Below are 26,400 nucleotides of genomic sequence, written 5' to 3'. Positions count from 1 at the left end.
TTAGAAGAATTTTTTCTTACATTTGAACATGTAGTGCACATCCAGAACAATGATATTATCCAGAATTTAACTCTCATGTGTACCAGTACCTGTTTCATATGCATAACAGATGGGTCACATTCATAGTTGTCAAATGAACAAACCCTATATGTTCTGCAAATTATAATTGGAAAGCAACGCCCTTATAGACTGCTATAGGTACGACACACAAACTGGGGATTCAAAATACCACTACAATAAAACAAGAGTGCAGAGAAACTGTTTATTAAACTCAAATGTCTTATACTGTCTTTACATAATTAAAAATGTTGAAATTTTTTTAACAACGTTAATCAGTATCAAAAAATATGAGATCTTCATTTCAGATGACAGATGTATTTTGGAGCAAAAGCTAGCACAGGATCTGTAAAACTTCACCATTAACATAGCACCTCACAGAGTCACTGAAAGGCTTTGACTACATCTGACACAACAAAAGGTACATTAGAAAATTTATTCAAGCTAGTTCTACTACCAAAAAATATCTATTGCTTCTTACTAACAGTTATGTGCTGTACAGATACTGAAGCTCACTGATACATGAAATGATAAATTAATAATTACACTCAGAACAAGAATGTTGCAGAATTTTATTCATTACATCTATATGAGTCAACAAAATAATTACAGTTGCTGCATACATATCTAAGTTGATTTTGTGCTTTGTATTTTTCTATGAAATAACTGTAAAATTACAGAACATATAACAACCTGTAAAATGTTGGTAAGAACGTATTTCATAGGTTTTCCACAATGCTAAACTAAATTATCTGCAAAAGCAGTACCAGCCAGAGGGAGTGACTAATGTATGTTGATTAAAGCATATACTTACACAATTAAGTCTCTCCAAACATAATCACATAAAAATAGGACCAAAGTATCTTCTCAGATTTATATTCTGTCAGGCCTTTTCATCAGCTCAACAATAATGGAAAGTAAAGCTACATACCTACATACTACAGTAAAATTGCATAAGTGTGAATGAAATTACATAAACATACAGCTCACGTATGTTTAATACATAACTAGGTTCCAAATTTAATCCATATTTGTGTATAAATATGCACACACTTCCACATGCACCAGAAATACAACGCAAGTTCCAAGAACAAAATCCATACTAATTATTATAACAAACATGACCTATACTATCACCAAAGAAAATATTCATTTACCACACAAACATTTCTGGTTGTCATGTTCCATCAACAAAATAGCCAAATATTTCACTGATGATATAGTAACACATTGTCAACACATACAAACACTTAACAATATGATAAAACAGAAGGTAAAACAAAGTTGAAACTATATTAAAAAGCAGGCATACAAATACTCACAGTAACTCAGTCATTTGGGTATGATTAACATTAATTTCAAATGGAAACAATGCACTGACTTCAACACCCTCTCCCTCAAGCATCAATCCTGATTATATATGTGATAATGTCAAATGTTACATCCACAATAATTCTTTAGAAGTTTTGCCCATCAATTTATCGTACTCATTTCCTTTCATGGACAATATTAAAAGTTTCAGAGTCCATTTGGGACTTTCATCAATCATATGCACTATAGAGAATGAAGTAAATGATATATGGAATACTGATGACAACAAATGAGTCTAGTTTGAAAGACTTTGCTGTATTTGCCAAATAGACAGTTTTTGTTTGTGTTTCAAAAACAACAAATGAAATGTAAAAAAAAATAATACTAATAATTTACCAGTTCCTATACTGGAAGCAAAATATCAAGTGACAGATTGCCACCAGTGACAGCGATATTCCAACTCTTACAGCTCCATTTGGGAATACTCACAAATATCTTACTTCAATGGTTGCCAAATAACTTATAATGATTATGGTTTCATTCATGATGATCTGGCAGCAGTTCTACACATATTTTAGTATAGTGGAAAAAATTTCTCAGCATAAGCAACATTAGGCCAGCCTCTTCCTGAATTTCTGCACAATCTGATGATCATTTAAAACTTTTCAATTCCAGTATACCTAGGTCACTCAATGAAGTTCCATTCATCAGCATCAGCTCTTTTTGTTTGTTTCCTACAGCTGCCTGTAGACAATTAATCTGAAACGTTCATACAACATTCCACATGACAAGATTGCTGATAACCCTCCTTACAAAGTGAAACTTTAATAATTCCCCCACTATATCCTTTGCAAACCAGCCTCCTTTTCCAAGTTTTGATGAAATCAAATACATCAATAACCTCCTTGCTGTCTGTTTCCAGATAAATATGCTTTTATTACCTAGTGTATGCCATACAATGCTGTTCCTCCTTTCAATTAACATGATTTCACAAATAAACCTTTCCTCCTAGATTACATCTGAATCTGCAGTTGACTGCATGCTATACTGAAACTTCCCAACACATTTAACACTGTGTGGTGGACTAAGATTAACCTAGTGCAAACATGACAAAAAAAAGGGGGAAGGGGGAGAGGGCAAGGGTTAATGTTTGGATCTTTGACTGGAACATAATCTTCAACTATCAGGAAGTTTCCTCCCTTTGTTCTATTCCAGAAACAACCTTTCCTACTACCACATATCAATCTATACTTCTCCTATGATTACATTCCAGTATTTTCTCATTTCTAGTTGTCAAGGAAACTGAAGATTTAGTGTGAAAAAATGCTGTGACACAGGAATACATAATCAGGAATTCTTTATTCATTCTGCATTCATTCTTCAATTAAGGAAGATCTTACATCTTGAGTCCTATTTTTTAATTCCCCCCCCCCCCCCCCCCCCCACAGTTCATTATTTTCTAACAAAACTGAATATCTGTTTACTGCCTTAGTTGTATAGTTCTGAAACCGATCAGGAATCAACATTCAGCATCTATAAAATTTAGCAGATGGGAATAAACAAAAGAAGAATACACTATCCTTTATGAGACCTTCAAAATTTTCCAGTTCTGGACAAATCCAACAAAAAACAAATGGAAACACTCAAGTTATGTATTAAACTAACTTACAAGATTAAACTAAGTGATGCTGCAAATTATGTAGAGCACTATGTTCTGAAGGAAAAACGTAACTACAGACTGAGGAATGTGAGATTAGTGGTATGTTTCATGACTTTTAAAGCATGCCAAGAAGCCAATACTTTACCAACTGGCATGAATGATGAAGTTTCCAGCACATTAATCACTTAGTTCATTGCATTCTAACAACTGCCACTCCATTACTGAATTAAGTACAGGTGTTTACTATTCACTTGTTAAAAACAATACTTTATCTGATGTACGTACAGAATAAAATCAGCTGAACTAATTTTAGTTTTCCAAACACCTTTATTTTCTTACAATATGCTGGAACATAATGTGGTTTTATCAGTCAATCCATCTTTTTTTTTTTTAAATCAAAGTAGTATGTGTAATATTACTGTTATGTTTCTGGAAGCCATAACTTTGCCTTGAAGACTTTTCATGTGACATTATGATGCATTTCAATTTCGTGTTCTCAAGATTCACAAAAATATTAATTTTTTTAAAGAGCATCATTGTGTACCTATGCTGCAAAAGAATACTTTTAACACTGGAACAAAGTGTGTGCCATCCTGTGGGCTACAGCTTCACGAACGAGATGTTTGGCAAACACACAGTGATGATTCTGCACCAGTGAACTATGTACAAGATGAAATAACAATATGTCTGTTACATTACACCATACTCTCAACATTACTCTAGACATCTGTCTGAACCGTCTTACATGTTCTAACTGCTGTTCCACGAGGCTGACAACACACAACAGCTAAGATAAGGTGATGACTATTTCATGGCAATGAAAAGAATCTTTACCTACCATGAAAACTTTCAACTTAGCAAGACAGGTGGTCACACAAAATAAAAAATATTAAAATGTGACAAGATGTCTCATATTGAAGGAATGATAACCAACAAACTCCCACTCCATTGGTTCAGCTATAATGGGGGGGAGGGGGGGGGGATGTGGGGAGAGCATGATTATGTGACAGCAAAAAATAGGACAGTTTTTATATAGAAACATTTTAATAATATTGGAAAGAATTCTGTTAATGTTGGTTAATTAGAAAACAATGCATACAATATGTTTTCATAGCAAAATTATCAGTACAAGGTATCTGCACACTGTTTTAACAAATGTAGCCACCACAAATTTAGGATTCAGAGGAGAGGCCACTTCTGACACAGGAGCATTCATTAGAGTTTCCATTATTAATTTTCTGCGTTGGATACCCAGTCAGTCAGTGAAGCTTGCATAAATGGATTTTTGTAAAACTCAAATATTCTCTGTAATAGATTATTTACCTTGTCCATATGAGATATGCCACTCCTTATAATTTGAGATTCCACATTACATTACATTCCATGTCTAATTGCTGGCAGAACCACAATTCCAATTATATATGGATGAATATTAACATATCAGTTAAGCCACACCTAGTTTCTGCTTCTGCACAATAATTACATGTGTAACTCCCCTTATCCAGAAACACAGCCCAACAAAATGGACAAAAAAGTAATCAGCCAAGCTCAATTTTCATTTTGTTGTTCAATATTCCCTTAACTGGAGACTTCAATTACTTCTTGAGAAGGAAGAACACACATACCAAATGTTCCTAAAGGAAACGAAAAACAAAAATGATATTTTCTAAGCAGCTCTAAGACGAAATTTACACTCCATGATTTTACAATTCAATTATTAAAAAGGCATCTATATCACTCTACACAAAATGTGTGTATATACACACACATTTCTTAAATTACAGAACATTATCAAGTTTGTTGCACAATATTCCAATTTCCCAAGTATTTCTTGGAAAATACTAATTAGTTATAATCAGCCTTTAACACAGATTAATAAACTTTAATCACAATAAAATATACATAAACAAATTTATGGCCAAATCAGGCACTGAGGAGGAGGGTGTACAACGACTAGTAGCAACATTCTGTGTGTCAGTCACCTTGCTCCAATTTTTACCAAGTGGCACTAGCGTATTCCTGACTTCGAGTGAGCAATCAGCCACTGCAGAGTTATATCAATGTTGTCTTTCTCCTTACAAGATATTGAGTAACAGCAAATTTCACGGTCTTGGATCGCCGACAAGTTCCTTTAAAACAGAGAAGTTACAAATAAATGACAAAATATAGCAAAAAAATTGTGGCTATCAAACTACTACATCTCCCACTCAAGTGGAGCCCCAAACGTTTCTTCACTTGGTAAAAGTATTATTATTCAAATTATGGTAACACTGCAAAGCTGTACTTTGGTAATGGAACAAAGGGATATTTCAATTGACACACTACTGTACAGCTAATTGGCTTGATGGTCTTTGATCATCCTTTACAGATAATTTGCATGTGAAATAGCTCCACTCTTAACCGTAACTTATTACATGTCACATACCACGCACCATTTGTACTGAATCCTAGAATAACCAAGGTCTATTCCATTGGAACAGTTGTGGATAGCAACTGTAGTACATTTCAAAAAGGAAAAGGAATTCGGCAATCAGTTGCAAATCCAAACTGCACTTTTAATAGCAGCATTAAAATTATTGGGATGAATGTAGGTGATGAGAACAGGTTTTCTGGACAATAAATTAAAAGAGTTTATCAGTATGTTGTTGCTAATCCTGAAGTATAACTGTTTTAAATTTAATGATGAAAATATACCTCCAAAATGACGGACTTAGCATGGGAAGCTACATTTCTGGTGTGCTGGCCAATATTTTTATCAGTTATATTGCAAATAAGTTTTTCACTGAAAATCCCAGTTTAACAAAAAAGATAGTATATTACTTCACATATGTTGACAATAAGCTATTGTTAGCCAAAGGTAACAATAATGTTGTTAATGCTGGCCGGAGTGGCCGTGCGGTTCTAGGCACTACAGTCTGGAACCGTGTGACCGCTACGGTCGCAGGTTCAAATCCTGCCTCAGGTATGGATGTGTGTGACGTCCTTAGGTTAGTTAGGTTTAAGTAGTTCTATGTTCTAGGGGACTGATGACCACAGCAGTTAAGTCCCATAGTGCTCAGAGCCATTTGAACCAATGTTGTTAATGAAATCGTCACCAAGTTCAATGATTTACACGATAAAATCAAGTTTACATTTGAAGTTGAAACCAATGTTTCCATAAATTTTTTAGATTTGAATATCTGGAGTGAAAATAGGAAACATAATTCTGGGATCTTCAGGAAAAATACTTTTTTTCAATTTTGCTACAGTGTTGCTACAAAATGTATTTATCATGAATCAGGTGTGCAAAAAATAAAATGTTTAGACTATGTTGCACATTATATTTGGCACAATGTGGTTGGGTGGAGAAGGGACCAAACTACACAGTCATCAGTCCCTCCAACCTTGGATTAACTAAAGCTGATAAAATCCCATATTAGAAGAAGGAACTAAAATGTCCATAAAATTATGAACTATTGACATGAAAGGAAGGAAAAGGGCAGAAGAAGAGGTGAGGGAAAGAAAGTGACTAATGACAGGGGTGTGAAGAAAGAAGCGCAGGAGGCAAGAGAGACGCCCAAGACATAACAGACCCCATAAGGAAAGGAGTGGGAAGAGAGAGGGCCAAGGTGAACCACCACACCCAGCTGAAGCCAATCCAGTTGGGGCGAATGGGGGAGCAAGAGGGCCTGCCATCCCCTCCACTCACCAATAAGGTGGATGATTCCTTCCTTAAATAAAACGATAAAAACCCCCATCACGAATAAAATGTAAAACGAGATCTGTCGCTGAGGTAGTGTCAGCCAACACCAGGGGTAGTGAGCCTGGAAAGCTAAAAGTCCATCACAGTGTGGCTAAGTTGGAACAGTCCAATAAGATGTGAGCCACAGTCAACACTGATCTACGACGACAGAGAGGGCGGTCCTCACGGCAGAGGAGATAACTACGAGTCAGCCAAGTATGGCTGATGCGGAGCCGGCATAGGATGACAGAGGCCTTACGAGAGGCCCCGCAAGGAGGACTGCCACGGAGTTTTAGAATCCTTAATCGCCCTGAGCTTGTTCGGCAAAGAAAGAGTGTGCCATTCTGCATCCAAAGGCCCAAAACCTGAAAACGCAATGCCGAGCGAAGGGCTATTTCCAGAATGCCAATAGCAAGAGATGGCGTGGTAGTAGCTAATTTAGCCAGTTGATCAACAAATTCATTGCCAGGAATCCCAACATGGGCTGGGGTCCAAATGAAAACCACCAAGCATCCACGTTTAGCAAGAAGAGAAAGGGAGTCCTGGATAGCGATGACCAATGGGTGGTGAGGGAAGCACTGACCGATAGCGTGCAAACCGCTCAATGAGTCACTACAGATAGTGAAGGATAGTCCTGAGCAGGAGTGGATATGGTCCAGTGCGGGCAAGATGGCTACCAATTCTGCAGTAAAAACACTAAAGCCATCTGGCAAGGAACGAAGTTCCGTGTGTTGCGCATAGGTGTAAGCAAAACCGGTGCGGCCAGCAACCATGGAGCCATCAGTATAGATCACTTCTGAACCCAGAAAGGAACTGAGGAGACAGGAGAACTGGCGGTGAAGAGCCAACAGAGGGGACAGAATCCTTTGAATCGATTGAGAGATCAAGACAGAGCTGCGGCCAAGAGATGCACCATGGAGGGGTATGTGCGGAGAAAACAGGTGGTAAAGGCAATTGCTGAGCTCAGGAAAGAGCGACTGAATGCGGACAGCCATGGTAAGCCCACATCGTTGCTGCCGCTGTGGCAGGGTGGTCGCCGTGTCTGGGTAAAGGAGACCATAATTTGGATGCTTTGGGGTGCACAGAATGCGGAGCGCGTAAGATATCAGCTTGCGCAAAACTCGCAGTGGTGGAATCCCCGCGTCTGCGACAAGGCTAAGTACAGGGCTAGTCCAGAAGGCACCAGTTAGAACTCAGACCCCACAGTGGTGGATGGGGTCTAGTATCTGCAAAATCGAAGGTGACACAGAACCTTAGAAAGGACTTCCATAGTCTAAACGAGACAGGACCAGTGCTTGATACAATCGCAGGAGAACAGAGCAGTCTGCACCCCAGGTGGTATTGCACAGACACCTAAGAACATTGAGATGGGACCAGCACATCCTCTTCAGCTGGTGAAGATGAGGGAGCCATGTCAACCAGGCATTGAAGACTAGACCCAAGAAGCGATGGGTGTCCATCTCAAACGGCTTGCCATCGAGGAACAGGTCTGGATGGGGATGGACTGTACGGTGACGGCAGAAATGCACGACACACGACTTGGCTGCCGAAAACTGAAAGCCATGGGAGAGAGCCCACGAGTGCGCCCGGCAGATTTCCCCCTGTAGATGGCGTTCTGCAGCACCTATTATGGAGGAAGCGACGTAGATACAAAAATCTTCAGTATACAAAGAGGGAGGCACTGTCGGTCCAACAGCTGTCACCAGACCATTAATGGTTACATCTACATCTACATGATTACTCTGCAATTCACATTTAAGTGCTTGGCAGAGGGTTCATCCAACCACAATCATACTATCTCCCTACCGAACAGTGCGCGGGAAAAACGAGCTTTGATTTCTCTTATTTTATTTTGATGATCATTCCTACCTATGTAGGTTGGGCTCAACAAAATATTTTCGCATTCGGAAGAGGAAGTTGGTGACTGAAATTTCGTAAATAGATCTCGCCACGACGAAAAACGTCTTTGCTTTAATGACTTCCATCTCAACTCGCGTATCATATCTGCCACACTCTCTCCCCTATTACGTGATAATACAAAACGAGCTGCCCTTTTTTGCACCCTTTCGATGCCCTCCATCAATCCCACTTGGTAAGGATCCCCCACCGCGCAACAATATTCTAACAGAGGACGAACAAGTGTAGTGTAAGCTGTCTCTTTAGTGGACTTGTTGCATCTTCTAAGTGTCCTGCCAATGAAACGCAGCCTTTGGCTCGCCTTCCCCACAATATTATCTATGTGGTCTTTCCAACTGAAGTTGTTCATAATTTTAACACCCAGGTATTTAGTTGAATTGACAGCCTTGAGAATTGTACTATTTATCGAGTAATTGAATTCCAACGGATTTCTTTTGGAACTCATGTGGGTCACCTCACACTTTTCGTTATTTAGCGTCAACTGCCACCTGCTACACCATACAGCAATCTTTTCTAAATCGGCTTGCAACTGATACTGGTCTTCGGATGACCTTACTAGACGGTAAATTACAGCATCATCTGCGAACAACCTAAGACAACTGCTCAGATTGTCACCCAGGTCATTTATATACATCAGGAACAGCAGAGGTCCCAGGACGCTTCCCTGGGGAACACCTGATATCACTTCAGTTTTACTCGATGATTTGCCGTCTATTACTACGAACTGCGACCTTCCCGACAGGAAATTACGAATCCAGTCGCACAACTGAGACAATACCAAAACTGCGTCTTGCCGCTTGTGTACTTTACATACGACCAGAATTTCTTCGGATTTTCTACCAAATTTCGAGACAAAAAGAGGGGCGCTCAGGACGGAACCCTGTGGAACCCAATTTTCTTGCCAATGGGAAGTGCTGTAGGAGGAGCCAACTTGGACCCAAAAAGAGCAACAAGAAAGGAAGTTACAGATAAAAACTGGTGGAGCACCACAAAGGCCCCATTCGTGAAGGGTGGTGAGGATGTGGCAGTGCCAGGTGGTGTCACAGGCTTTATGCAGATCAAAGAGGACTGCAAGGAGGTGTTGCTTATGGGCAAAATCCGACCAGATAGCAGACTCCAGGTGGACCAAGTTATGCACCGTAGAGCAGCCACAGCAAAAACCACTTTGAGTCGATGACAAAAGGTTGCGGGATTCAAGGATCAAAAACCGCCACCGACTCATGTGTTCAAGGAGCTTGCAGAGGGTGTTGGTGAGGCTAATTGGACAGTAGCTATCCAACTGAAGAGGTGGCTTCCCTGGCTTCAAATCCGGAACAACAATGCTTTCCTGCCACAGGGTAGGAAAGACTCCACAGACTGTTGAAGAGGGTCTGTATACGATGGTGGCCGTAAGTGTTGGAGCATTTGGTTATGTATCCAATCCGGTCCAGGAGCCGTATCGGGACAGAGGATGAGGGCGCTGGCGAATTCCCACTCGCTGAATGGGACATTATAGGGCTCCAAGCAGCGAGAAACAAAAGACAAAGGCAGTCATTCTGAGTGCTCTTTCAGGAGAAGGAACATGGGCAGATACTGAGTCGATGCTGAAGCTTGAGTAAAGTGTTGAATGAAATTTTCTGCTACAATGTTCGGATTGGTAAGGACAACACCATGCACAGAAATTCCTGCAACCCCGGTGGGAAGACAGTTGCCAAAAATTCACCTGAGATTCGCCCAGACTTGTGAAGAGGGGGTGTAGTCCTATGGCAGCTACATATCTTTCCCAGCAAATGCATTTCTGAAATTTGATTTGGTAGTGGGCCCGGGTGCGGAGTCATTTAAAGACCAAGAGAAGAGCAGTAGAAGGGTGCCGCTTGACGTGTTGAAGAGCACGGTGGCAGTCTTTTATGGCTGAAGCAATTTCCGAGTCCACCAAGGGACCATTTTCTGATGGGGAGAAGCTGAGGAAGAAGGGACTGCTGAAACAGCTGCTGAAAGGATGGCAGCAGTCAAAGTCTGTGTAGATTCACCAACACTGTCGTGTGGGAATACAGGGGGGATGGGAGCAGAAGGCACCCCAATCAGCCTTATATATGGCCCACCTGGGAGGGTGACGGAGCAAGAGAGACTGAAGGAAGGTCAAAACAATTGGGTAATGGTCGCTGTCACATAAGTCATCGTGGACACCCCACTGAATGGAGGGAAAAAGGCCGGGACTGCAGATGGAGAGGTCAATGGTAGAGAAAGTGCCGTGCGCCACACTAAACTGTGTGGGAGCACCTGTGTTTAGTAAACAGAGGTCAAGCACTGCCACAACAGCTTCAACTGTCCTGCCCAGGGCAGTAGTCGTATGACTACCCCAAAGAGGGTTGTGGGCATTAAAGTCCCCTAGTAGCAAGAAGGGAGAAGGGAGTTGTTGAAGAAGGGTGGTTAAAGCAAGGGATGTGGGCGGCCTGTCAGGTGAGAGGTAGAGATTACAGGTTGTGATTGGAGTGGCCAGATGGGTCCTGACAGCAATGGCTTCCAGAGTGGTATGGAGGGGAACCCATTTACTAACAATGTCCTTGCGGACCAAGGTACAGATACCACCAGAAGCCTGCAAGGGGCCAATTTGGTTCTGACAAAGCGTGGAACCCACGAAGGGCAGATGAGTAAGAATTGACAAAATGCATCCCCTGGAGTGCAATACAAGCAGCAGACTACAAAGAAAGAAGGGGACTCAAATCTGGAAGGTGACGCAAATATCCATTACAATTCCACTGAAGGATTCTCAAGCCGGAGTCCAAATGGGAAGCTAATGGACCGGAGTCTGTCACGCCGCTAAGTCGCCATCCGTCACTGATAAGGATTGGGTAATATCCATATAGGTGGGGTCAGACTCTGTTGGTTCATTGACTGGAGAAGGGGAAGGCCGCACCTCAGGGGGTACCAGAGGGGCCTTGCCTGTGTTCTTGTGTTTCTGCTTCTTCTCTTGGGAAGGAAGAGAAGAGCACACTTCAGTGAGGGCGGGCACAGAATTACATCAGGCAATCTTGGCGCCCACCGCCCGCAGATCGTGCAGCCGATGTGAAGCAGCAGATTTCTTTTCAGGGGGGTGCTGAGAAGAAGAGTCCAGGGAGGGAGCTTCAGTACCGGTGGCAGCTGAAGGAGGGGAGCACTTTTCCAGCAGGGGAGGGGGAGCAGCTCCCGAAGGGCTGTGTATGGGTACTCACAAGGAGGAGGAGGGGATGTGGGAGAGGGAGGAGGCTAAAGGCATGGGGCGAATGGGGTGGGGCTGGGAAGAGGAGGGGGGTATGGACATAACTGAAGCAAAAGTAGAAGTCATAGACACAGGATGGAGCCAGTCATACTTCTGACGAGCATCAGTGTAGGTGAGCCGATCTAAGGCTTTGTACTCTTGAATCCTTCTTTCTTTCACAAACACCAGGCATGCAGGGAAGCATGGAGAATGCTGTCCATGACAATTTACACACACTGGCGGGGGAGCACAGGCACTCCCCTCATGGAGAGGGTGCCCACAGTCACCGCAGAGGGGATCAGTGGTGCAGCAGGAAGACGTGTCCAAACCGTAAGCATTTAAAGCACCTGATCGGTGGTGGAATATAAGGTTTTACATCACACCGATACACCATTACCTTGACCTCCTCTGGGAGGTCACCCATAGCGGTGCGATTGTTTGGAGGGCCTCGCTGCACACGCAGGATAAAACGAACCCCTCGACGCTTGAGGTTAGCACAAAGCTCCTCATCAGTTTGGAGAAGAAGATCCCAGTGGAAAATAATGCCCTGTACCGAGTTCGAAGAGTGATGGGGCAAGACGGAAACTGGGACGTCACCGAGATGGTCACAAGCATTCAGGGCAGCAGAAGATGTCTTTACGAACAAATCACCGAACCGCAATTTACTCATCGATTGCACTTCGTCATACTTATCTTCAATCGCCTCCATGAAAAACAAAGGTCTGGTCATGAAAAAACTTCCATCTTCCATCCTGCTACAAACCAGGTACCAATGGAAAGGTTTCAAACCAAGCCGGCGAGCTTGACCTTCCTCCCAGGGGGCGACCAGGGAGGGGAAGGCCGAAGGATCAGAAGGAGTGTCACGTCTGCTACCACTCTTAGAGATAGCCGCAGAATGGCCAGGATGGTGAAGCTTTTGTCACTTCAGGCGCAAGGCATCCACACTAGTACCACCCACTCCGACCAGGGGCTCGCCTCATGGGTGCCACCCAGCCACAGCAAGGGCCGTCGCACTGCGACCATTGCCGGGAGTTCTGGTTCCCCAAAGTGATGAGCATTGACTCCTGGGCATACACGAGTTGTTAACAGCTCAGGTACTAGCAGTGTGATCCCTGTGGTTTCAGGGGGCTCAGCCAAGTGGATACTTAACAAGCCCCATCACACGGACTGGCTACCGTGCTGGTGACCTAGCAGGAGGGGGCCAGGGCGCAAAGGGAAAGGGGAGGGGGAGAGGAACCTGCACCATGGAAGCTAGGTAGAGAGTTCATCCCCAAATGGCTCACACTGAATGGAAAATTTGGGAAATGGAGGTCAAACCCCAAAGGGACTAAAAACTCCGAATACGAAATGGAAACAACAAACTAAACAATAGCACAGACCAAAATCAAAGCCAGGAGGATAGCCAGGTCGACATAAAGAAGTCCACTAAGAGGGGAAAAAGATGGGGCAGGGACAAAGGAGCAAGGATAGGGACAGAGAGGAACAGGGATGGTAATGCAGCCTGGAAAGGAAAGGAGGCTGCAATGGCTCAGGGCCCCATGCACACCACACACGTACCCACAAAAGGACTGTGGGCCCCCTGGGGGTTTTGGCATGAGGGAGAACACTAAACTCTGGTGAACATGTCGCATTGGATAGACAAGATATAGTTGAAAATATAACTGTCCACATAACAGAGTGGACTTAGTGTTCTGTCCTTAAGGTCATACATGGCATTGCTCCACCGAGCTGAAAAAGGCAGATTTGTGGACCTCCTGGAGGAAAGAGACAATTTCTTCAGTTTTCTCTTATCAACTACTCAATGCTGTGGTGATGAGAAACAGCCTTTTTTGCGAGCCTTTCAATTGCCATCTACTTGGTGGCAGACGATGTCACCACCCAGTAGGATGTAAAATGCCTAACAGTTCCCTTTATATGACAACACCTGGCAGTTCACCATGTGAGAACAAAATTTGTTATTACTTGTGGGAGTTGTTCGTCTTCTAACTTTTGCTATTATCTTGCTTGTTAGTGTTCTTTAGCAGCAACTGCACCAAATACATTTGAATTGAGCTATTAGTTGAAATATTTTCTTCTCTACAGCTAAAGCACTGCAATTCAAACGATGTTTTAGTGAGTTAATTTTCCACTAACTCAATGCTCCAGCTTTTTAACACTTAATAATCTTTATGATAACACTGTTTATATTGATAGTGGTCATTTGGTTTTCATTTTTTTAAATTTTAATATCCAAGTAATACAAAAAAATTGTACTGGTAACTGTGTCAGGGTTATAGAGGGCGTTACTCTACCCATATGACAAACTGTGGCTGCTTCCACTGATCTGTGAACAATAGCCTCAGTTTGGCCATGTAAATCAAAGTCTTACAGTAACGTGTTGTCACAAGCCTGATGAGTCTCTATGACTTGGTTTAAACAGTATGTTGCCTAATTTTGTTATTACAATTGTACAATGTAAATTTAATTTACATCTTTTAATTACCGATTCTTGTATATTTTCTTGTATTTTTTAATCACTTAAGACTGCTACCCAATAGCTAAAATCTAGATCTGCAATATAAATACAGATTGTATGTGTGACTGATTGCTGAATTCCTTTTTATTTTTTGTAATCCTAGATTACACTCAGAGTTGGAATATAACGAAATACCTGGAACAAAATTATCTTCTCCACACAAACTAGCCTGGACTGTGAGAACACCAACCACACAAGACAACTCACACTCTTGGCAAAAGAGCAATGGCCTAAAGATAGTAGTAATCACGTCCATTATGTGTTTCCAGATATCTGGAAAGCTATCAATTTGGCATGAAAGCAAATGTATACTAAAGAAAACTGACTGGATGTGACTGGACTGGAAAATTTGTTGACTGGTAGAATGTAACTTGGTATCTTGGATTTTATGTCAGAGACACTGACATGACTTTAGATGTTAACACAGTGCATATTAATACATTTTATACTGACCTCAAAATCCCTAGACTGGTTTAACAACATATTTTAAAAATAATAGCCACATCACAATGACTACTTAAAATGTGACCAAGAAATTATATGAACTATGTAAAATGAGGTTTATCAATTCTGAAGACACATTGTTTTAGTATACATGATGAAGGAAAAAAATGCTGCAATTGGGATCAGCATATGATTCCTCATAGCAATTCAAGACAAAAGTGTATCTAGCAAAACCTAGCACCACCAATAGGTTTAACAGAAACCAGATTTTAAATAATGAGGCTGTGGCAACACTAACTGCATGCTGTGTGATCAAGAACAAGTAACATGAACTCCGCACTGTGCTCCACCTGTATCATTTGCTCAGTGAGAATGGAATGCCGTTGGGAAAAGATATGCAGATCTGCCAATGTTCGAGTCTTGTTCGTGCCAATGCACACAATTGTATCCATTTTACACCTCCACAATATGGTATCTAGTGTATTTCTTTCTGTTACTGTTACTTTTATTTAAACATTAAGACATAACATGAACTTCTTACAGACATAAATGACCACTTTGTTTAATACATGACACAAATAAAGCCAACAAAAAATACTACTGGCTACAGTATCATCATCTGTGTTCATGAGGTACAAAAAACACAACAATTAGGCAACACTAGATTACACTTTATACTGCGCACACAATAATTCTGTTCTGTACATTTGATACCCAAGTGTATCTTCACAGAGCCAGTATAAACACGTACGAGCAACAGTCACTTTAGAGAGGACATTCACTGCGACCACCTTGCATTTGCTGATACTTCCCCGTTACTGGATCACACTTTCTGACCCTAAAAAATACACCTGCAGCCACCATTGCCAAAGCTGCGTGCACATAAGCTATCAGGTCATGTACATCCATGGATGGAGCACTATAAATTTGTTCCTTCAAGTTTCCCCACAAATAAAAATCTAGTGGTTTAAGGGCCAGGGAGTGTCAAGGCTAGAACACTGGACCTCCACAACCAATCCATGTCCCTGGAAACACTTCATTTAAATAGTTATTTGCATTCATTTCAAAGTGTGAAGGGGCACCATCATGTTGAAACCATAATTGTCACTGAATACCATGTGGAACATTTTCCAGGCATCAGGCAAAGTATTCCAAAGAAATGTACAGTAGAGCCCATAAGCATTCCTCCCACATTTACAGCCACAGATTTATGCCAAAGTGTGTCACATTCACGGGTAACACGTGGGTCGTGTTCTGAGCAATAATGGCTGTTGTGGAGGTTGAAAATGCCTTCACAAGTGAAGCTAGATTTGTTAGTTGGTATCACATGATTTACTGAGTGTTCGCTACCTGCCACTTGGTGCAAAAGCCATTCACAAAACTGTATTCATTAAATGCAGTCTTCTGGCTGCTGGTGTTGAGTTATGTGTAATGATACGCAAATACTTCTTCATTGTACAACAAACACTTCAATAACAATTGGCTCTGAGCACTATGGGACTTAACATCTATGGTCATCAGTCCCCTAGAACTTAGAACTACTTAAACCTAACTTAACCTAAGGACATCACACAACACCCAGTCATCACGAGGTAGAGAAAATCCCTGACCCCGCCGGGAATCGAACCCGGGAACCTGGGCGCGGGAAGCGAGAACGCTACTGCACGACCACGAGCTGCGGACTCAATAACCATTCTTTGAGATATCTGGAACTGCACTACTATATCACAGGTACTTCGCCGAGATGACTGGTGAAGGTTTTCAAGAATTACATCCTCTGATGAGTACGTCTAGTCCTCCGGTGACTTACGTCCATTACTTTTGGGCAAAGATAACCGTTTCCTGAGGGTTATGCTCAGGGTGATGAAAAACATTCTTTTCAAGAAGGGAACTTGATGAGGATTCAAACCATAGCTCCATGGTGGATGTGAGTTTGCTGTCATGGCAGTCTACTCAGTAAACTACCATGACTGGTACAGTAGTGCGGGATGATACACCTTCCTCTGTACATTTCAATGTGCTTCACAATGTGACAGTGTTGCCAGCTCTCTTTTCATACCTGTCTTTTCAAAATGCACCCGATCCAATTTTGTAAGATAAACTTTTGTCTTAATCTAGATGAGGAAACACACACTGACCTCCAAGTGCCGCATTTTTTCCTTTGTCCTGACGATTCTGCAGAGATCTGGGGTGCAAATTTCTCAACCTCTGCTATCGGGTGGGGAAATCTAGGGTCCCCCTGAATAGGTCAGGTGTGCACTACACACAGGAAGCGGCTACAAGGGTAGCAGAGTACATGTGGAGTGCACATGCGGGATTTTTAGGTTAGAGAATTCCCTCCATAGGCCCGACAAGACGGCTCCTGAGACGCGACAAGGCAGTAGTAGTCAAAACACAACAGGGAATAACAATTTTAATGAGGTAATAGTAAACTGCAGGAGCATCTATAGAAAGGTCCCAGAACTACTCTCATTAACAAACTGTCACAATGCTCATAGTACTAGGGACAGAAAGTTGGCTGAAACCAGATGTAAACAGTAATGAAATTCTAAACTCAGATTGGAATGTATACCGCAGAGACAGGTTGGACAGTGAAGGGGGAGGCATGTTTATAGCGATAAAAAGTGCAATAGTATCGAAGGAAATTGACGGAGATACGAAATGTGAAATAATTTGGGTGAAGGTCACGGTTAAAGAAGGCTCAAACATGGTAATTGGATGTCTCTATGGGCCCCCTGGCTCAGCAGCTGTTGTGGCAGAGCACCTGAAGGAAAATTTGGAAAATATTTCGAGTAAATCTCCTGACCATATTATAGTTCTGGGTGCAGATTTTAATTTGCCGGATATAGACTGGGAGACTCAAATGTTTATAACGGGTGGCAGGGACAAAGAACCCAGTGAAATTTTTTTAAATGCATTATCTGAAAACTACCTTGAGCAGTTAAACGGAGAATCTACTCGTAGCGATAACATATTAGACCTTCTGGTGACAAACAGGCCCGAACTGTTTGAAACAGTTAACGCAGAACAGGGAATCAGCAACATAAAGCTGTTACTGTATCGATGATTTCAGCTGTAAATAGAAATATTAAAAAAGGTAGGAAGATTATTCTGTTAAGCAAAAGTGACAAAAAGCAGATTTCAGAGTACTTGATGGCTCAACACAAAAGTTTTGTCTCAAGTACAGATAGTGTTCAGGATCAGTGGACAAAGTTCAAAACCATTATACAATATGCATTAGATGAGTATGTGGCAAGCAAAATCGTAAGAGATGGAAAAGAGCCACCGTGGTACAACAACCGAGTTAGAAAACTGCTGCGGAAACAAAGGAAACTTCACAGCAAACATAAACATAGCCAAAGCCTTGTAGACAAACAAAAATTACGCGAAGCGAAATGTAGTGTGAAGAGGGCTATGCGATAGGCGTTCAACGAATTCGAAAGTAAAGTTCTATGTAGCCTACTGACTTGGCAGAAAATCCTAAGAAATTTTGTTCTTATGTCAAAGCGGTAGGTGGATCAAAACAAAATGTCCAGACACACTGCGACCAAAATGGTACTGAAACAGAGGATGACAGACTAAAGGCCGAAATACTAAATGTCTTTTTCCAAAGTGGTTTCACAGAGGAAGACAGCACTGTAGTTCCTTCTCTAGATTGTCACACAGATGACAAAATGGTAGATATCCAAATAGACGACAGAGGGATAGAGAAACAATTAAAATTGCTCAAAAGAGGAAAGGCCGCTGGACCTGTTGGATACCAGTTCGATTTTACACAGAGTACGCGAAGGAACTTGCCCCCCTCTTGCAGCGGTGTACCGTAGGTCTCTAGAAGAGCGTAGTGTTCCAAGGATTAGAAAAGGGCACAGGTCATCCTGAAGGGACATCGAACAGATGTGCAGAACTATAGACCTATATCTCTAACATCGATCAGTTGTGAATTTCGAAACACGTATTATGTTAGAGTATAATGACTTTTCTGGAGACTAGAAATCTACTCTGTAGGAATCAGCATGGGTTTCGAAAAAGACGATCGTGTGAAACCCAGCTCGCGCTATTCGTCCACGAGATTCAGAGGGCCATAGACACGGGTTCCCAGGAAGATGCCGTGTTTCTTGACTTCCGCAACGCATTTGATACAATTCCCCACAGTCATTTAATGAACAAAGTAGAAGCATATGGACTATCAGACCAATTGTGTGATTGGATTGAAGCGTTCCTAGATAACAGAATGCAGCATGTCATTCTCAATGGAGAGAAGTCTTCCGAAGTAAGAGTGATTTCAGGTGCGCCACAAGGGAGTGTCGTAGGACCGTTGCTATTCACAATATACATAAATGACTTTGTGGATAACATCAGAAGTTCACTGAGGCTTTTTGCGAATGATACTGTGGTATATCGAGAGGTTGTAACAATGGAAAGGTGTACTGAAGTGCAGGAGGATCTGCAACGAATTGACGCATGGTGCAGGAAATGGCAATTGAATCTCAAGGTAGACAAGTGTAATGTGCTGCGAATACACAAAAAGAAAGATCCTTTATCATTTAGCTACAATATAGCAGGTCAGCAACTGGAAGCAGTTAATTCTGTGAATTATCTGGGAGTACGCATTAGGAGTGATTTAAAATGGAATGATCATATAAAGTTGATCGTTAGTAAAGTGGATGCCAGCCTGAGATTCATTGGAAGAATCCTAAGGAAATGCAATCCGAAAACAAAGGAAGTAGGTTACAGTACACTTGTTCGCCCACTGTTTGAATGTTGCTCACCAGTGTGGGATCTGTACCATATAGGGTTGATAGAAGAGAGAAGATCCAACGGAGAGCACTGCGCTTCGTTACAGGATCATTTAGTCATCGTGAAAGCATTACGGAGATGATAGATAAACTCTGGTGGAAGACTCTGCAGGAGAGACACTCAGTAGCTCGGTATGGGTTTTGTTGAAGTTTCAAGAACATACCTTCACCGAGGCGTCAAGCAGTATATTGCTCCTTCCTACGTACATCTCGCGAAGAGACCACGAGGACAAAATCAGAGAGATTAGAGCCCGCACAGAGGCATACCGACAATCTTTCTGTCCACGAACAATACGAGACTGGAATAGAGGGGAGAACCAATAGAGGTACTCAAAGTACCCTCTGCCACACACCATCATGTGGCTTGCGGAGTATGAATGTAGATGTAGATATTGTAAATAGCATGCACACAAATTATTTTACTAGGACCTATGTAAAGTTTTTTGCTCAGGAAAAAAAAAACGGAACACACAGTTCTTGTAACATAATTTCCCACATTGTGTAATGTTTCCCAACATCTGGGCATATAAAGAACATCATAAATGGTACAATTACAAGATCTCCTGGTAAACATTTTCCTTCTGGCTGTTACTGACCCTGGTATACTCATCATAGAGTCGACTGCAACATTTCAGCAAAATGTGTTTGCCATGAAGTGTGCGCCTGGTCCATGACATGGAGATGAAACAGGTTCTTCTGCTACAATAAAATTTCTTAACTGGGAGAAGGTACAATTTTGTTTCTTTTGGCCACATACATTGTCTCCTGATGAACCAGGAATACATTAGTGGTGCCCTCCAACTGGACTACGATTTGTTGTAAAGATGATTAGCAATCATTTGATCTGATTTATCAATTTGTACTTCACTGTCATTAAAGTTCAGAATCACAAAGCTGCACATTCCACGAACAGAACTGTCAGACAAGGGAAGCAAATTATTGTTTGTGGGGATTTCAATGTAGATTTTCTGAAAGAGTCTGATAGAAAGCTGGACCTTGAAATATTACTTGTTCTTTCAATTTGACGCCAGTTACCGATTTTCCTACTCTAGTTGTGCAGGAAAGCAGCACAACAACAGATAATGTTTTTATAGACCCAGATAAATTTATTCAAATAATATTTTTCCTGTTAGGAATGGTCTGTCTGATCATGATGCACAGCTAGTTGCAGCATATGACATAGCTCCATACATAATGCAAAACAGTCTATCAAAATAGGGCATTCGATTAATGATTTAATAGTTGCAAATTTTAGACAAAGCTTGCACAGTTAGAGTGGCACTAATTTGAAATTTAATCTCTTTCATGATGCCTTTGTGAGTATATCTGAAAACAGTTTCCCTAAGAAAATGGTGAAACATAATTGTAAAAAAACCATCAAATAATATAAAAACTAGTGCACTGTATTAAGAAAAGTTATTAATGAGTCCATATGTATCAGCACTATGTCTGAGATTAACATCTCTGCTAATAAAATTAAAACAATTTGGAATATGGTTAAAAGAGAAACAGGGCAACTGAGAGAACACGAAGACTGTATTTCTATCAAACTCAATGAAAAGTTTATTAACAAAAAGTCAGAAGTAGAAAATATTTTTAATAATTATTTTTTAAATGATGTAGAGAAAATGCAAGGCTGCATATGGAAGATGCAATACTTATTTAATTTGATAAAACTGAAATTCAAAGCCACCTCTCCTACTGAAAGTAGGAAAAATAGTAAATTCACTCAAATGTAAAGGCTCACATTGAATTTATGGTATTTCCAACAGCGTACTAAAAGCTTGTTCCCAATAGATAAATAGGATTCTCAGACACACATGTAGCAGCTCACTAAAAATGGTCATTTTTCTGGACAGACAAATATGTTGTTATTAAACCATTGCATAAAAATAATGATAGGTCTGATGCTGACAACTACCACCCAATCTCACTTCTGACAGCTTTATCCAAAATTCTTGAAAAGTGATGCATTCAAGAGTAGCTTCACATATTTGTAAAAATGAAGTACTAACAAGATGCCAATTTGGTTTTCAGGAAGGCTTTTCAACAGAAAATGTTATACATGTCTTCACTGATAAAAATATTGAATGTTCTGAATAACTGAAAATCACCCATTAGGATATTCTGTGATCTCTCAAAGGCTTTCGACTGTGTAAATTGTGAAATTCTTCTACATAAGCTTAAGTATTGTGGTATGAGTGGGACAGTGCACAAATTGTTTAATTCACATTTAACTGGAAGGATGCAGAAGGTTGAAACTGACAGTACAAATAGTCTGTAAAAATCAAGCGTGTCCTCTAAATGGGTAAGTAACAAGAATGGTAGCGCATAAGGTTCAGTCTTGGGTCCCTTGCCACTCTATATTCATAGAGATGCAAAGCTAGTTCTTTTTGCTGATGATACAAGTATAATAATCACACCCAACAAACAAGAATTATCTGAGGAAATTGTAAATAGTGTCTTTCAGAGAACTATTAAGCAGTTACTTTCAATAAATTTCGAGAAAACACAGTATATGCAAGTCTATACAGTAAATGGCATAACACCAATGATACATATAGACTTTGAACAGAAGTCTGTTGCTAAGGCAGAATATTCAAAATTTCTGGATGTGTGCACTGATGAGAAATTGAATTGGAGGAAACACATTCATGATCTGCTGAAACGATTAGGTTCAACTACTTATGCTATTAGGGTCATTGCAAATTTTGGTGATAAATATATCAGTGAATTTGCCTACTATGCTCATTTTCATTCACTGCTGTCATATGGCATCATATTTTGGGGTAATTCATTAGTAATTCATTACAAAAAGTAATTCATTACAAAAAGTAATTCATTACAAAAAGTAATTCATTACAAAAAGTAATCCATTACAAAAAGTAATCCATTACAAAAAGTAATCCATTACAAAAAGTAATCCATTACAAAAAGTAATCCATTACAAAAAGTAATCCATTACAAAAAGTAATCCATTACAAAAAGTAATCCATTACAAAAAGTAATCCATTACAAAAAGTAATCATTACAAAAAGTAATCATTACAAAAAGTAATCATTACAAAAAGTAATCATTACACAAAAGTGTGTAATCTGAATAACAGCTGGAGCCAACCTAAAATCGCCTTGCAGACATTTATTTAAGGAACTCAGGGTATTCGCAGTACCTTTGCAATATGTATATTCACTTATGAAATTTGTTATTAATAACCCATTTCAGTTCAAAAACACCACCAAAGTGCATAGCTATAACACTAAAAGGAAGGATGTTCTTCACTCTTCTGAGTTGAATCTGACATTGGCACAGAAAGGGGGTGAAAATTGCTGCCACAAAAATTGGTCATTTGCCAAATAGGATTAAAAGTCTGACTGATACCCAATCAGCATTTAAAAACAAGTTAAAAGAATTTCTGAATGACAAGCCCCTCCTACACAACAGATGAATTTTTACATATGAAGTAGTAACTAAAAACGAAAGAAACAAAAAGAAAATTATATTGCATAAAGGAAAGTTATCTTCCACATCATTACAAAATGTCATACTCATGATCTATGGGACAAGTATTAATGTAGTGTAATGTAATGCAAGTGATGATATGAACAAAAGATCATTCAGAATCCAAAAACAAGGTGGTATCTCTTTGCAAATGACACTTCCTTATACAATCTAGCAAATTCCCAATAGAGGTTAGAAAGCACAAAGCCAACACAGAACACAAGACAGACCCAGGTGTTGCCTGTTGCAGTGAGTGCACAGCAGTTATTCTCAGGCACTATCCACACTGTGTTGGTGACTTAGTGAATAGTACTATTTACAATCTCTTGCATCTTGCAGAGGACTGTTTACCCATTAAGGAAACTGGAAGATCAGGGTGTAAAGTTCTGTTGATTTTGAGATCATCAGAATTGGAGCTGATTCTCCAACTGAATTAGGAGGAGGGGAAAGTGGCACCCTCTCCTGTTTGAGCGAAACATTGCAATAAAAATTTTAGGAGTATCAAATCAGATGTAGGCAATATATTAATCTGGTGCCAAAAACTCAAAGATTTCTTATTCTTGAGAAATGTAAAGTTGTGCAGGTCATAGACTGCCAAACAGCATATTAACTGCCTACATGATTAGTGAGATATAATGGAAGTCTGGCAACTCTCACAAATACGTATGTAGATATGAAATGTAACAATAACATAGCTTTAGTTGTATTTAAAGTGAATTGTGTTCTTTGATACACTAATAATATACTGTAACATTAGTTTGATTATGAAGCTGGGAACATCATGCCTATGCTGGGAACATACTGTTAAGTGCAAAGTGAACCATTTCAGCCTCGTTTGTATCATGGGAATTCTCATACTCCATGTGAATGAAATGTGAAGAAACACTAATGAGTGTTACATAAAACATTTTCTGCCATACTTTTCTAAGTGACAAAGATAGTAAATATAACAAAGGGAAAAAGAATTCTAAGCAACATGAGGTACATGCACCAGACACTGTTAGACAAGTAAGGTAAACTGCATCAAAGACCTATAATTTAGAATGGCTCATTTGAGATGTCCCGCACAATTATTGTGATAGACCAAGATAAAACTGACAGCTGGACACATGTTAATATGCCTTTAAAACCTCCTGGCAATCTTGAAAACAGAAATTTTACAATGAAAAACTATAAACTGAAGACTTCCAGGTACTCCATACTGCCCTTTTACACCACCCACAAGCCAATGATTTGTATTTGCTACAGAACATGCAGCAATTGCCAAATGGAATATGGAAAGTATTAAATAAGATTGGTAGCTACACTAAAGCAAGTTACAGGCAAATACCATTAAAGTCATCTTAAAAGATGAGTGTCTCCTGATGGGTAGCAACCGTTAGTAAAAAAGGAGACCATTTGCTATAAGAACAGTATCTACATCACAGTATCTTATTTTTGGGTGCAATATTCAGCCTTCACAGTGTCAGTCAAATAGAATCTAAGTGAAAATTGTATCAGAATGTCTAATTGAGGCTTAAAATATACCTAAAACTGCCGGTTGTTAGAACTTACTACATTCAACATTAAGACAATGAACAGGCGAAGAAAAATGTCATAATGATGTAAGTATAATTCTGAGATTTTTCTGTTATTCCCATTCTTGCAGGGCACATACAGGACTGAACAGAAAACTTATTTGTATGTTTCATTTATGTGACTAATTTCATCATTTTGGGATTGTTTTTGTTTAACTTTTTGGTGCTGCAAATAGATTCCCTGCACAAAATCTAGTAAAATCGCATATATTTAGAGTTACCCGTGTACTCTAAATGCCTCAATAACATAAATAGCAGTGACTAAGATGAATGATATGACCCTAGATTTGCTACCAGTTTTTTAACATCTAGCATTACGAAAAAAAAAATTTTAGCAATGAAGCAAAGTTTCTTGATATGTTTCAAATGAAACAGTATTTTAATAAATTCTTCTTTCTGTATCATAGAGATCCACATCATTTTCATGATGACTGTGCACTTCAAAGTGAAGCTAGTCTAGCAATGGCTGTCATGTACTGCAGAAGGGAACACACATTTTATGAAACAATATTCAATATATCCTCACCTGAAACCATGCCAATTTTCCATTAGCTTTTGTACACATTTACCACAACTCACTGACTGAATATGAAAAGAGGTTCTTCAGAGATGAGAATGTTATTCTTGGAAAGGTAGAGCAAGACTCCCACTGTGTGTATATTTTTTAATTTGACATTACTGTCAATGAGGAAACGTTAAATATTCAAAGCTCCTCTTTATATTCATAGAATCTATAGTTCTCGTGCAATAAACCATTTACAATATTCCTAGTAGTTACGTGAACCTGGTAGCAGACATGGTGAATTCAATACAAATCACATCACTTTCATTTACAAAAAGCCAATAATGGTCCAACATTACAGAGTTTGTAGATTAACATGCAAAAATGAATCTCATTCTCATATAATCCAGTTTTCTATTTCATGTTTGAACCTCCATAATTAAACAGTTAACAACATTTACCACAATATTTACACCAAACCACATACCCCTTTGACATACTTTAGCACTGTTTGCTCATATAATTCTGGAAACTTTACTTTCATACTACAATGCAGTAATAAAGCTGACATTTATTTAATTTTTGTCCAGTTATGGCACATCAATGACAAAGATAATATCGTCTTTGCCTGTGCTTCAGAGAGACCTCACTTGATTTGATGTCAGAGCAACTGCGGAGGGAGGCAGGGAGAATAAAATACATCAACAATTGCTTCATACTAATGAAAGTCTGTCTCCAATGGAGTGCAAAACACGTAATAAATATTCGAGTTTTCAGTGAGCTTTCACAGTCTGCAAACATGTAATAGTAGTAGTAGTAGTAGTAGTAGTAGTAGTAGTTGTTTTAGTTGGAGACAGGATTCACCGGATTAAGTGGTTCAAAAAAGGAACCCAGTTCACCAGTGTAAGATTACTGAATATCAGTACATACTACTGTTTATGACACATACTTCTGTTTCTGACACAAAATTTAATATTTTCCTACCACACATTTGTCAGAGCAAGCAGCAACTGTAGGTGCTGACTCATCATTTGGTTCAAACCCCCTTTTTTTAGTGTTTTGTTTAATGGTGCGACTGGTTCCATTAGCAAGGCCCACTTTTCCTCTAAAATTTAGACAAAATGCAACCTATGTTTTTTCTGTTTTGTTTGAAGGTGCAAAAACAACGAAGGCCATATGCACCCA

The 26,400-nt window shown here is 40.0% G+C and overlaps 1 protein-coding gene across 1 annotated transcript in view; it reads right to left on the bottom strand.

Annotated features, from left to right (window-relative positions):
- Window positions 1–248: 248 nt before the first annotated feature.
- The window catches only part of LOC124721287 (ADP-ribosylation factor-like protein 8B-A), a 49,777-nt gene continuing 23,625 nt past the window's right edge, over window positions 249–26,400 (bottom strand). Inside the window, exon 4 of the mRNA XM_047246196.1 lies at window positions 249–5,157. Coding sequence (XP_047102152.1) covers window positions 5,037–5,157 — 121 coding nt within the window. The 3' untranslated portion in view covers window positions 249–5,036. The remainder of the gene's footprint in view (window positions 5,158–26,400) is intronic.

The sequence above is a fragment of the Schistocerca piceifrons genome, chromosome X, assembly GCF_021461385.2.
Source record: "Schistocerca piceifrons isolate TAMUIC-IGC-003096 chromosome X, iqSchPice1.1, whole genome shotgun sequence".
Classification (NCBI taxonomy): domain Eukaryota; kingdom Metazoa; phylum Arthropoda; class Insecta; order Orthoptera; family Acrididae; genus Schistocerca; species Schistocerca piceifrons.
Note: the sequence above shows the minus strand (reverse complement) of the source record. Positions and strands in the feature narration are given on the sequence as shown.